This window comes from Citrus clementina, unplaced genomic scaffold (genome assembly GCF_000493195.1).
Source record: "Citrus clementina cultivar Clemenules unplaced genomic scaffold, Citrus_clementina_v1.0 scaffold_4, whole genome shotgun sequence".
Taxonomy (NCBI): domain Eukaryota; kingdom Viridiplantae; phylum Streptophyta; class Magnoliopsida; order Sapindales; family Rutaceae; genus Citrus; species Citrus x clementina.
In genome coordinates, this window is record NW_006262274.1 from 17,155,448 (window position 1) to 17,169,833 (window position 14,386).

General features: G+C 31.5%; 2 protein-coding genes across 2 annotated transcripts; both read left to right on the plus strand.

Moving 5' to 3' along the window:
* Positions 1–79: 79 nt before the first annotated feature.
* On the plus strand, positions 80–3,940 carry LOC18043282 (tRNA (guanine-N(7)-)-methyltransferase). Its single transcript, XM_006437279.2, has 8 exons — positions 80–429; positions 508–564; positions 933–1,008; positions 1,769–1,848; positions 1,998–2,047; positions 2,140–2,224; positions 2,320–2,418; positions 3,259–3,940. Exons 1-8 carry the CDS (start codon positions 163–165, stop codon positions 3,481–3,483), a joined length of 939 nt encoding a protein of 312 aa, XP_006437342.1. The 5' UTR covers positions 80–162; the 3' UTR covers positions 3,484–3,940.
* Positions 3,941–6,578: 2,638 nt separating this feature from the next.
* Positions 6,579–8,956, plus strand: LOC18043283 (glycine-rich protein A3). Its single transcript, XM_006437280.2, has 3 exons — positions 6,579–6,790; positions 7,707–8,052; positions 8,541–8,956. The coding sequence occupies exons 2-3, from the start codon at positions 7,725–7,727 to the stop codon at positions 8,750–8,752; spliced, it is 540 nt and encodes a 179-aa protein (XP_006437343.1). The 5' UTR covers positions 6,579–6,790; positions 7,707–7,724; the 3' UTR covers positions 8,753–8,956.
* Positions 8,957–14,386: the final 5,430 nt, after the last annotated feature.

Here is a 14,386-nt window from a genome sequence, read left to right on the forward strand (position 1 = left end):
AAGAAATAATAATAATTTTACATTTTTGTTTAAGACGCCGGGCCAAACCAGTGGGCTCGTAGCAGCCCAATGTCATCCATACGGGTCAGTTTCCATTTTAACCTGCAAGTAGGTTCCAGTAGTGTCTCTGCACGGTTGCACCGCGGTGCAAAATCAGCGAAAATGGGTGCTTCTCACCTTTGCTTACACTACTGCTACTACCAGTCAGCCGCTGGTTTCGCTGGTTTTCACAGAACTGCAAAAGCTCTTATATCAAAACCGTCTTCTACATTCCTTTGTCGTCGTCGTCGTCATCACCGTTGCTTATACAGAAACACAGCATCAGCTGCTTCTGCTTCTTGTAATACCAGCAAAGAAATCAGAAGCACCGACCTCGTTGCTTTGGAATTTGCTGAGCTTAACCTCCCTGTCTCTAACAAAATTACTGGGGTATTATTTTATTTTTTTCATTACTTTCCAAATTTTACCCTGCTTTCCTTTATTGGGTTTTAATTGTTGTTGTTGCAGGAGCTGGGTCATGCGAGAATCAGGCAGCATGTCAATCCTCTAAGTTCGTCTTTCACTGTATGCATTCTAGTCTATTGAGTTCACTTAATTATGATGAAATTTCTTTTAAAAAAAAATTATGATGAAATTTTTATGTTATGTTTTCAATTAAGTTCAATTTTAAATTACTCCTGATAAAATGAAAACCTTGAATGCACCCTCAAATTTTATTGAAACGTCGACCTAACCCCATTTACCGTCCAAAAGACTTAAGAATTTCATCAACGAGACCAGTTTACCCTAATCTTTTGAACGGTGATTGGGGGGCTGGTTCCATTTTATCAGGGATAAATTAAAATTAACCATTTCAATTACTACCACCTGTATTGTTAATAGAGCTTGTAACTGAGCAATATTTTTGTAAATTAAATCTTAATTTGGGGCAGGTGCCCGCGCCAATACCTGATTGGAGTGAAGTCTACAAGGACCCAACATTACCACTCATGGTGGATATTGGAAGTGGTAACTCCTCAGAATAATTACTCTTGCATAATTGCTTATTATCTTAATGATCATCGTTTCTTAATTGCAATTCTTCAGCTACATTGAACATGCCAATATTCAAGCAGAAGTTACGTCCTCTTTGTTTCTTTGTATAAATACTAATAGTTTTGCTTATGAAATCATCAATATATACACCAAATAATAAAGGATGTTATATAGGCAATAATTTTGATAGAAATGAAAACTTTTAAATTGGCGAGGCTTTGTTGGGTTGAGCTATGGCATGTTGGTTTGAATTAACCGATGTGCATGGGTGAAATACTTATTCTCTTGCTAACTTGTCAACATTTAATTTTCCTTCCTCCAAAAATTGTTTAATTGCCGAATCTTGATTGTTATTGTGTCTTTCTCTATACTTTTCTTGGCTGAATGGCTAAAGCCACTGAGAGTGCCTTTTCAACTTAACCTCAGGCACTTCTGCGCCCTTCCACTTGGCAGATGGCAGTCCTAAATTATTAACCCTTTCAACGAACAATGTGAGGGAAAATTTTGTAGATACATATGGTTATTTTGCTCAGTTGATGAGATTTGTCCTTAAACTTTCCTTTAAATGTTAGTCCTGATTACTGAATGTGCTTCAGCGGGTTGGATGTTTGGTTGTCATATAAATTTTATTCCTCTGGTAGTTGTATTATCATGTACATTGTCACCAGTGTTATTGGAGATAGGAATGTATATCTCATGTTGACCTACATATCTAATTTTGAAAAGCCCCCAGGTAGTGGCAGATTTCTCATATGGCTTGCGAGACGAAATCCTGATTCAGGAAATTATTTGGGACTAGAAATCCGGCAGAAAGTATGAGAAAGTACTCCTTGGATTACTTCTAGTTCACTCAAGAATTTGTTGAGTGAATTAATGTATATGTACTTGGTCCTCTTTTCCTCCCTCAACTTCAAATAAAGATGCATTTTTCTCATGTTGTAATAATAGTTTCCCTCTTGCAGCTGGTTAAACGTGCTGAGTTCTGGGTACAAGAGCTGGCTCTTACTAACATGTAAGGAATGTGCTTCATTTAAGTAGAGACGGATAACGATTAGCAATATTGTATTAGTGATTTAATAAGCAGCTATTTGGAAATTTCTGCAGACATTTCTTGTTTGCAAATGCCTCAGTTTCTTTCAAGCAATTGGTATCTAGTTACCCTGGACCATTAATGCTAGTTTCAATTTTGGTGTGTGCCACCCCGGACTTTGAATATTCAATATGAAAGTAGTACACAATGGTTTAATGCTTAAAGTATTTCTTTGCTTTGATCTGTCTTTGCAGTGCCCTGACCCTCATTTCAAGAAAAGACATCATAAGAGAAGGGTCGTGCAGAAGCCTTTAGTAGATTCTATCATAGATTATTTGATGCCTGGAGGAAAGGTATATTTTTAAGATATTTGATGATTTGACTGAGGCTGATTTCTGTGGCATCGATGCTTCTTCAGATTTCTTCTTAGTTGTGTGATAAGAAGTCCTTGTCTTTCAAGGATGTTATAACAGGAAAATGAAACTAAAGTTTCTGGACTGAGATACTGGACTCCCAAGCATTTGAGAATGCAATTGTCTAACACCTGTATATCACGTGTTGTGCATTTGTTGGACTCATTTGTGTCATGTTGGTTGGATTGTGATCAGAAGTCAAAACTGAAGTTTGCATTTTGTCTAGTTCTACAAATTGCTTGATGCTATTTCTCTTCATTCGCTATAATGAAATTGTTGGTTATCTTTGGGTGTGCTGTTATTGAGTTTGACTTGATATGTGGACGTGATGGCTGTAGCAGAGTAGGATTATTTTGGGTACATGTTTGTTGTTGTTACATGATAATTGAGTACATCTATTGTCACAGAGCATTTTAATGGTACTAATTGGTCATTCCAAATTGTATTACTATAAAATCATTTGCAGCTGACAGCATTTCATCAGCTTTAGCATTTACTATGGTTTTAAGATTACCATGGAACATGGGTTAATCTTATGCAATTTTCTTTTTCTTCCTATATTTCTTCTTATACTACTTACTACTATAGTTATTAGAAAAATGATTCATTAAGCATCATACCTCAGCTGATTCAACCACCGTTACTGTCATATCTGATATCCACTTCTCGAAAATATGCAATAAAAATGATGTTATTGCGGTGAAATTTTTAAATTTGTTGAAATGTGAGTTTTGGTCTTCAGGTTATATTAGACAAAGAATTGTTGTTGTGTTTGAGCAGGTTTTTGTACAGTCTGACGTGCTTGAAGTGGCTCTTGACATGAGAAATCAGTTTGATGCAGAGTCAAAAGTGCTACAACATATTGACACAATAGATCCAACTGTTCCTTGTGACAGTGAGGGATGGTTATTGAACAATCCTATGGGGATAAGGACCGAAAGAGAAATCCACGCCGAATTTGAAGGTGCCAATATTTACAGAAGGATGTACCAGAAACAGATATGATCAAAGCATGAATTTCATCTTTGGTTAGTGTTGTGGAAGAAGCCTTATTTCCATCAATATTTAAGTTCACCAAGTTAGAAGAAAATTTTGGTGCAATTACCCTTCTCCTTCATTTTGAGGAAGATTCCCTAAAAGCAAATATCACCAAGTTAGAAGAAAGTTTTGGTGCAATTACCCTTCTCTCTCATTTTGAGGAAGATTCCCTAAAAGCTCTCTGTCCAATGGATATCTTCTTCTTAGATCTAGTTAGAGAGGTACAAATCGTAAATTGATCTGTATGTGAAAGATCTATCAGTGTAGCTTATTTTACTGGTGGATGATGAGTGGAAAGAGCTGAAGGGCTCATCTTTAGAAGTGTATCTTTTGGTGTCCTGTGTAACCTTAGCTATACATGCATCTTGATGTCTGACATGGATCTTTATTGGAATATTATTGAATTGTTATTTAGTGGAATAAAATCTATGTTTAGCTTGTTTCAAAGAAAAAGAAAAAGTGCTCCACCACTCTCTGGCTTAGTGGTTGTTATCTCTGCATTGCATTATTGAACTCGCGGATGATTAGTGAGATTAGAATTAATGTCTCTAACTTGGAAGAAAGTCTGTCCGCACTTCATCATTGAGGTTGAGTGTGATTAGTTGTAACTTTCGGCAAGCAATAGTCATGCTGGTTAATAAAGTAAGCAGGAATTAAGAAACAGGTGTTGGTTAAGTACATAAATAGATAATCTTATCTTATTAAAAATCGTAGTGTAAGTGATGAACTAATTAGTGACGATAAAGATAAAAATATTCATAGTTCAAGTTCAGGGTGATAGTTAGTGACTCTAAACAAACAGCGGATCATCTAGTGGATGCGGTGGCGCATACTATTTACGTTTTATCATTTTCCTAAATGCATTAAATGACATGTCGGTTTATTATTTCATACATGAATGATGAGTCCTTTAGTACATTAATTGACAAGCGCCATTCATTTAGGATCTGCTCGCCCATTAAAATTTAAAATATTGCATGTAATGTCGTTAAAAAATAGACAATTTGTCATGTCTAAGATAAAATTTTACAATATTTTTTTTTCGAAATAAAAAAATAAAAAAGCTCAATTAATGATTTTTTTTCATCTTTTTGCAAAGTAATTTTTTTTAAATAAAATAACAAGAGAATTTCAAGACAAATAGGCCACCGTTGATTTCTTTTAGTTTAGATAATGGTTTTCTGATCATCTATATAATCATGAGTGAAATTTCACAAGTCTCACTCATCTTTTATGATTCAACCCTCAGATCAATCGATTATCATAGGTGGAGATGAAGAAAATTTAGTGCTAAGATATTATATAGTAAATTTCCACACCTAATAATAATAATAATAATAATAGACAACCCAAAAATTTATCCCAAACTATATCGCAAATGATGTGTCATTTATTAAATGGTTAATAATTTTTTGACAATTTTATTTAAAATTTTTTGAAAAATTTTAAATAAATTAATTGTATTATTCCACCATTCAATTGACGAATACTAATATACCACATCATTTGAAATATAAACTTACTGAAATTAACTTCTCTTGACACACACACACACACATTGAAAGAAATGTCATTGGAATTAGAATTACATTAATTTTCATAATGTCACAATCGAAGTTGTTAGAGTATAACCTCTTCTCTTCAAATGAGATTTTACTACTCATATGAAGAGTTACATTACCAATAAAGATTCCAAAAAACTCTCCCAATAAGATTCTTTAAATAAAATTATTCTTATGTCTCTTTAATATTAAAAAGAGATAAGAACAATCTCATTTAGAAAGTCTCTTAGAGCTTTTACTTTAGTATTATATTATTTTTTAGGACAAAACTATGGTGCAACTATGGTACCATACCACAGCTGCACCTAGCCATTAAATTTAACTGCACACATGTACTATAGCTGAATCTAATGGCTAGGTGCAGCTGTGGTATGGTACCACAGTTGCACCATAGCTAGACCCTATTTTTTATACCATCATTGTTAAAAAGAAAGAAGTATTATGATTGCTATTATTTTGGTGGAGTAAAAATTTTATTTGAAATAATATAAACTTATTTTTTATTTAAAGAATTTTTTGGGAAAAAACTTATTTTTTTTTTAATTTTCTATTTGTTATAGATATATGCAAATAAACATTTAAAGATTAAAATTAGTTGAGTTTTTTTTTTTTTTTTTGGTCTGAACCACAAGGTGGTCCTAAACGAGCCCTAACTGTGGGAGATACCTTTAAGCCCGTACTACAACCCAGACTAATTCTCACTCGCATCGGGTCGACCCGTAAAGGGTAAAGTGCTAGCTAAAGTGGTGACTCCGTACGAGAGCGGGGCTTGAACCCCTGACCTCTCTTAAAGAGTGAGAATACCGAACCACTCACATCAACCAACTTTGGTTAAATTAGTTGAGTTTTTTTAGATGCTCTTTAGACATTTATTAAGCATTATTAGGAATCCCTAGGTAATTAAACTCCCTTAGATTCATCCAATGACTAAATTATGATGTAAAAAATTGTAAAATTTACTAAGGCATGCACTATCTATCACTAATTCATTATTAAATGGATCATATTAAATTATTTGAAAGGTCCAATTATATTGAAACTACTCTAAGGTAGAGCACACATTTATAACAACATGATTAAAGTTATAATATATTTTTTAGTATTTATCACTTTATATGTGTAAATGTAATTTATACTCGATTTTAGAACGGCTCCAAGATAATCATTTCCTTATTTGAAACATATAATCTGCACTTTGCTTGGTCTCCTAAACATAGAATCATATTTCCCGTAAAGATCACTCCAACTAGGAGGACACATGTCAACAAAGGGTCAATCCTTTATCCCTTCCTATCCTTATATATATATATCGAGAGAACTAGACGTTGTGAAAATCAAATTAAAACGCATAAAGAGTGGACGAATCATTTAAAGTTTTGAAATATTGTTGACCCGATTGGTGGATTTGATTCAATCTTTTTCCACCAAGATTAAATAAAATAAAACAATTTGCACCAAATCTAGGGTCCACATACATAAATAAATTAATTAATTAATTTTCAGATTAGGAAAAAGTGGAAGCGGCGCGTCGGTATCGCGTACCAAGGAAGCGATAAGCACGTAACGTAACACTCGTTTAACACTTTAACTTTCCGTTGTGTGTCCGTGTAATATATACGAAGGTCTCAGAAGCGACTCTCAGAAGCATTGAAAATTTTTTTTTCCCAGAAATTGACAACAAAGATTCAATTGTGAATTCTATTCGTATTTCGGTGAGCAGTTTCAATCCTTTTTCTGCTTTTATTTTATTTTTTTAAAATTTTTTCTGTTTGTTATGAAAATTATTAGCGTTTTGCATGGTAGTTTCAGTTGTAATTTACCCCGATATTTTTCGTTTTTATCTTTTATGGGTTAATTCTGTTTTTGGTTTGTTGTCATAAGAGTATTTTAGATTCTTGGTATGATTGATGCTCATGATGTTTTGTGTTTTAATTTTCTTTTATGATCTTCGCTTTTGAAAGATAAAATAAGATTGTTAAAAAATATGTGCTTAATTACTATATTGTAAGAAGTTATGATCAAGGAATCAAGAGAACATTATGGCATCATTAGGGTGTTTCTTGTTAATTGAATCGACAATGTTATGAATCTATTAACAAAGTGAAGTAAACGTCAAGGATGATTGAATCGGAATCTCCCTTCTAATCAGACGATCAAACCGACAGTTATTTCTGTGATTTTTTAACTTCTGTCAGTTGATGCATCTCTTTCTGCAGTCAGCTTGAATTTGTTTCCTTGGTATTAAACCAAATGCTGTAGAAAATACGGGGAATTAAGTTTAATGTGAATGACCGTAGAACAGGTCGTTTAAAACATATGTTCTTTTCATTGCTTCTATTATTCTTTCTAGGATATGTCCTCATGGAATTCTCTGTTTCTTTCATGCTAATTTTACGAGGTTTGTAGTTGAGGAAATTTGTTTTAACATTTTAATCCATTGATTCGGCAATAGAATGTTAGGTTTCACCCCAATGTATTTGAGAATGATAGAATGCCTTGCTCTGTGAAGCAGAGGACGCATCCATTACAACTTCGCATGTGATATATTTTTGTGGCAGTGTATGTTGAATAAATTCTTAGGTTTGGTTGCCTGTGATTCTGAAGATCCATTGTTTATGAATTTTGTAGCATTAACTTGAAGGAAAAATGGGAGATAGTGACAAGCAAGATAAAGGGCTGTTTTCAAATATTGTTGGATATGCTGCCGGATATGCTGCTGGGCACCATCGCCCTCCTTATGGAGCATATCCCCCTCAACCATATCCTCCTCAGGGGTATCCCCCATCTGGCTATCCACCTCAAGGTGGATACCCACCATCTGGTTACCCTCCTCCAGGTGGATACCCACCGGCTGGATATCCTCCTGCAACAGGATACCCACCATCAGCTTATCCTCCTCCAGGTGCGTATCCTCCTCCTCATGGTGGTTACCCTCCAGCTGGTTATCCTGGTCCGTCAGCTCATCATCATTCTGGTAAGATTGGTAACTTTGCCAAATGACTTTGATATCTGTTAGTAGAATGTAATTTTCAATCGACAGTCATTAGACACATCACTTAATCACATAACAAATGCATGCCTAATTCTTTAAGATCTCCTGATAATTCATTTTTACATTTTAAGATCTCCTGATTTTTATGATGAACATAAGCAATGCCCGAGAAAGTGTCAGCTAACTTTTGTTTCTGTTTGCTGTCTTTGTGAAGAATAAATCAATGCCTGAAATCTGTTGTCATTATGGTTCAAGGGAGTGTAATATTTAATTGAGTAGTTTTCTTGTGCTTCTATGATTTTGTCTCTCAGTCTAAAAATGTGAATTTCCACTCCTTTCCACTGACATGCACTCATAAAAATAAGATATTGATTTAAATCTCTCTTCTTGAGCCCCAGACTCATTGAAGACATGAGATGCTGTCTTATAATTAATGCCTGTTGTGCATCACGATTTTGGCTGACTTATAGGGCATGGATCTGGTGTTGGAGGACTGTTAGCTGGTGGTGCAGCTGCTGCCGCTGCTGCATATGGTGCTCATCATCTCGCACATGGGGGTTTCCATCACTATGGTCACGGTAAGTTCAAACATGGCAAGTTTAAGCACGGCAAGTTTGGCAAGCGCTTTAAGCATGGCATGTTTGGGAGGCACAAAGGCAAATCCTTTGGAAGATGGAAATGATTTCTTTCCCCTGCCAGTTCACAAGTGTTGGATTTGTTCTTTACTCTTCATGTACTTGTGTCCTAATGAACTGAGATTTAACTCGGATGTTATATTAGCTTTAGCCCTGTTGTGCATAAATTCTCGAGGCTGTGTTATTTATGGTTTCAGTTTCTTACATATGGATAAGTTTATCTCATGGAAATTGGAAACGGCGTTGAATTTTGTTGTCCCTTCAGCATTTGCATTAAAATTTCGTTTCCAATAGTTTTAGGAGGCTGGTGATTGAATCTTTAATGGGCTAGATGTAATTCATTGGGTTGTGTCAAAAATTGGGGAGTTGGGACTATTGGCATCCCTCTAAGGCTCTAATCTTCTCCTGAATTTTTTTATTTCAGTTATATTTATTTTATTTTAAAAAATATCCTTTCTTTTCGAATGCTCTCTTCTAATTTTTTATTTAATATTTTTTCATTGTTAAAACTCTAAGTAGTAGGTGATGAATTTTTTAATGTTAATCATTAGTTTAAATTATACATATTTCAAATTATAATTTGAAAGTAATCTCAAGTATAAAAATATTTATACTTAATTAGAAATAGAAAAATAACAATAGATTATTTCAAATTTTTGTAATTTATTTTAGTTAAATAGGAAGTAACATGCTAAAAAAAAAGGAGTAATGATACAACCACAAACACTTATACAAATTTATTTTGTACAAACTGACGTGGCATTAATTCATTAGTTGAATGAAAATGTAAAATAATAAAAATAAATCATGTGGGCTAAGTGATATTTAATTCAACCAATCTTATCATGTCATATCAGTTTGTACAAAATAAGTTGATACAAGAGTCTGTGACTGTATCATTACTTTAAAAAAAAGATTGATTATGAAGATAAGTAATTTGTTGGGAAAAAAATCTGTGTTTAATTCTTATTTGTCTTTTAACTGAAATTTCGCTTGAAGTGGGGTTTTATAAGAACAACTGAGGGTGATCTCGGTAGCCCATTTGAGAGATGGGAGTGTATTGGACTTGGGCTGGCATCCTTTCTTTCTTTTTGTATTCTATTTTTCAGTCACTTTTATTATACTCAGTTTACTAAAATATTATCGCATATACTTTTTTTTATTAAAAATTATCAATTACGGAAACTATTAGGATTGATGAAAGAAAAGCCTAAAACATGGAACTTGATTTTTTGTTTTCAGTTTGAGTATTTCAACATTTTTTAATATTTTGTACATGGTTTTTTTTTTTCCTTTTTTGGGTTCAATTTCTTAATGGGTAAGCAAGCAATGCGAGTCCAGACAAAAAAGTGCCAGCTTACTAGTGATGCTGAAAGGGCCCTTGAACAAAGACTTGACTGAAAACACTTGTGATTTTATAATTCTCCTTTTTATTATTTATTTGTTTTTTTTTTTTGTCCAATAAATAAACATATCTCTGGATATTGGTTTCCAACTGAGATTCATTTTTTTTTTGGTATTTGAAGCATAATATTATTTCTATATGATATTTGTTTGTTGTTCAAAAAAATAGGATTTTGGGAGTTAGTAACAACAACTTCTACACTCTCATCCAAAACACTTCTTGGCATGTTCTTGTGAGCTGAGTGGTTCAAATGTTGGCCCCATTTCTTCATGCCTGCACATGCATTGGGAGCTGTCCATATCCCTTCACTTTTTGGGAGGTCCTTTTTTGACCTTCTTGTTCAAGATTTTGTTCAATTTTGTTTGTTTTGTTTTTGTTTACAATTTCTTTCTTAAAGCCATGGTTAGGGTTCATTCATTGTGGTGTCTTGGGGACTGTGATATCATAGGGGGTATCATACTCTAGCAGTCAAGACATTGTTGGATAATTAAAAAAATTAATAAAATTTACAATCTAACGGTGTTCATATTTACTATACCCCAAAGTTTTAAAATTTATTGGATTATGTACAGCAATGATGCTAATAAGTTTTGGGTTACAAGGGTTGTGATTCAAATTGTAAAGCCTCAGTCATGATCACTTAAAAAGTATGAATTAGAAGAATATTTTTAAGTTAACACTGATTTTTAAAATAATGTTTGGTGTTTTGACCTACAATTTTAAAACATTTTTTGGGCCTATTTTTTATATTTATTAACAGAATAAGGAAATGCGGATTTTAAAATGATTATCAAACGTATGGTAACCTACCAAATCCTTTGAATCAGGGCTTCTTTTGGAGTCCCAACCATTAAGGGTGCGTTTGGGATTGAGGTGCTGTAGCTTTTAAGCTACAGCTGCTGTGAAAAAAAAACTGTAATTATGAAACAAAAGTTAATAATATATAGTAAATATAAATTTTAAATAATAATTTTGATAGAAATATTAAAGATATAATAAATTTTATATTATACAAGTGAAAAATCATATCAACATAGCTTAAAAGCTACAGCAACTAGTGTTTACCAAACACTTTAGTGCTGTAGCTTTTAAGCTACAGCTGCCCAACCTCAATCCCAAACGCACCCTAACTATACAAATGTTATTATGAAGCTGCTATAATAAAATATTAGGGTCCAGTTACCTTGCAACAGTTGCAAGGTAACCCCAAACTTTGTTCTTTCTGATTCAGCCAATAGATTTAATGGTTAAATTATTCAATGGCTGAGATGTGTTTAATTGATTATTAACACTGCAGTACTTACTGTTTATTATAAAATCATCAAAGTGATTTTTTTTTAAATATTTACTTATATAACTCATATTGTTTTAAATTTTAGAATTTGATCCATCGACCTTGTTTGACTATTAAAATGAGTGACGGTGTGAGAACAATAATGTAATATTACATAAAAATTTTTAAACACATGAAAAATCGATAAATGTAAACAATATTTTTTGTTATATAATATATATTTGATATAGAATAAATAAATTGAATACATGTTAACGATATGGGTTATTAGCCTTTCAATACTTCAAAAAATTATTTTAAAAAATGTGAAATTTCAAAATAAGAAACATGTAAAAAGTATTAGGTTGTAACACTTTATTATTTTAGTATCACAAAACTTTACTTTTCTGCTATATTTCAGTTTTTACTATTAGTTGACATGTTAATATGTTTGTACATACAATATGTTAATTTATCTATAAAATACCAATATTACTCTTGAAATTTAAGAGAGCCATTTTAATTTTTTAAATTTCTAAATGTGGCCCAACAAAGTCATAGAAAGATAAACAAAGAATAATATGAAAGGAAGTTAGTTTATTTATTATCTTTTTAAGAATATTTCAAAAGCTTTTGAGCATTATGTTTCTTGAGAATTATCCCTTTTTTTCTAGATATTTGAGCTTGTGAATCTTGTTGTAATTCTAATTTATAATTTATTCTTGATAAAAAATAATTAAATAGTTAATTTATTAGTTTCTAGATGCTCTTTCTAAATGTAGGGTGGTTACTTAGTTTTTATTGTGATAGCCTAAACTTGTTGATGATGGCTAATCAACCGTCGTAAAAGATCTTGCCACGATTATTTTTGCTTTCTCTACATCTCTCTCGGCCATCATCACTCAAAGAGTTAAGGGTTCATTTGACACACTGTATTGTATTATACTATATTGCATTATTTTATTTAGGTGTATTGTATTATGTTATATTGGATTAGTAGTATATTATAATAATATTATATATTAAATTATTATTTTTATATTAATTATTAATATATTAATATAAGATGATAATAAAATAATAAATTTTTATTTATTATAATAAAAATATAATTATAATTAAAATATATTTAATGTTCAATTAAGGAAAAATAATAATAGTGACAATAGTATTAATTAAAACAATAAAATTAATAAAGTTTAATAATAATGATGACGGCGACGACATTAATAATAATATAATAATTAAAATAATAAAATTAGTAAATTTTAATAATAATAATTAAAATAATAACTTTGGTGATAATAATAAGACTAATATTAAATAATAACGACATTAATAACAGTAGTAATAATAATAATTAAGATAATTAAAATTAATAAATTGTAATAATAGTAATATTAATAATGATGATATTAATGATAGTAATAATAAAAATTTTTAATTATAATATTAATATAATAATAATAATAACAACCACGACAACGACAATAGTTAAATTTTTTTTCAAATGTCATTTTATTCCGAAAAGGACTTGAATATAAAAATTTGTAGATTCTAGTGCCTATTTAATTTTTCATAAAATATAAGGTAGTTAGGTGTAATTAAACTAAAAGGACAAAACCGACTTGTACGTTGCAACATGGTTTCATTCTATTATTTTTTAATAATAAAATAAAAAAATTTGTTGGGGGTGATTACATGATAGCAATGTCTTCAATAATGTAGTCAATTTGCCCAACTACAAACATTAATTTTTTTTTTTTTTGATTTTTTAATTGTGGGCTTGAAAGTCAAGCCCTTTGGGATTTGACTAAATTAACAAGGACTGCAAGCTGGCTAGAACTTGTCAAATTTTTGGTACTATACCAATGAACCCAAGTATTGCAAATTAATACTATTAGTTCTCTGATTTGGTTGATGGGAAATTTTAGAATTGTTGAAATTAATAAAGTTTAATAATAATCAGGAAACAATGCTATTTCCTATACCATCCGAAATAACAATGAATGTTAACTTTATATACGTGATATTTAACAATTATTATGATATAGCATTGCAAATTATAAAAATAATGATTAACCTAATTTAAAATTGATTTCGTAATATTATTTGTGTAAAATTTTATACATAATTAGAAGTTTAACAAAAATTTATAAAATCTGATCATTCGATAATACCCAGGTTGTGAGTTACACAATAATTTATAAAGTATCAATGTATCATAGTCGCAGGCATAGAAAGGAAGGGTCTATAAGATGCCAAAAATCAAGTAATTGACACATAGTGTCATTTTCAAGAATCGCACCAATTGGAAAAAGAGAAGGCCTTAACATTTGGGGAGTTTTGTGTGTTGTTTGAGAATTTCTATCCAATAGGGTGGAGTGGAAAGGCAACAAAATAGACAAATAATAATATAAAGTGGGCTTTTTCCCATCCCGCTTTCCACGCTTGTGGTTCTTTTCTTTCTCTAAAAGACAAAAGTCTTTTGTCCTCAAATTAAATTAAAGTTAAGATTCTTTTACTTTTGCTAATTGCTTTTGCTTTGTCATCACAAATTCTTAAACATAGAAATGGGTTCCCATTTCTGTCCCTTCACTTTGGATTTTTAACTCATTTTTTTTTAAAAGAAAAATGTTTTCATTTCAACAAGAATTTTCTTCTTTTCTTTGTAAATTTGAAAAGTGTAATTTAAAGTTATTTAGGGTGGAGGTAGGTTAGGACAATTTATTGTTATTCTAAGAAGGGACGTAGCAAGAAATTGATAATATGATGGGCTAATTTGTTTTTCTTCATACTACCATGGATTGATTGACAAATTGGGAATTGAATATCTATCTTCTATTGAATTGAAAAAACAAAAAAAATTGATCAAACTCTAGCTACTTTGGTCAAGCCATTTGATAAATAATCCCCTAATTATTTCTTTAATAAGAAAAGAATAATCAATAGGCAGCTGCTACCTTAGATCAACTCTAAGTTAGAGCAGCCTCTAAAATCATT

Bases quoted from the DNA above. Each gene is read 5' to 3' on its own strand.
- LOC18043282 (XM_006437279.2), top strand. From the start codon at position 163: ATGGGTGCTTCTCACCTTTGCTTACACTACTGCTACTACCAGTCAGCC. The intron at 565-932 runs GTATGCATTCTA...AATTTGGGGCAG, and splicing joins CTCTAAGTTCGTCTTTCACT to GTGCCCGCGCCAATACCTGA. The intron at 2,419-3,258 runs GTATATTTTTAA...GTGTTTGAGCAG, and splicing joins ATTTGATGCCTGGAGGAAAG to GTTTTTGTACAGTCTGACGT.
- LOC18043283 (XM_006437280.2), top strand. From the start codon at position 7,725: ATGGGAGATAGTGACAAGCAAGATAAAGGGCTGTTTTCAAATATTGTT. The intron at 8,053-8,540 runs GTAAGATTGGTA...GCTGACTTATAG, and splicing joins GTCAGCTCATCATCATTCTG to GGCATGGATCTGGTGTTGGA.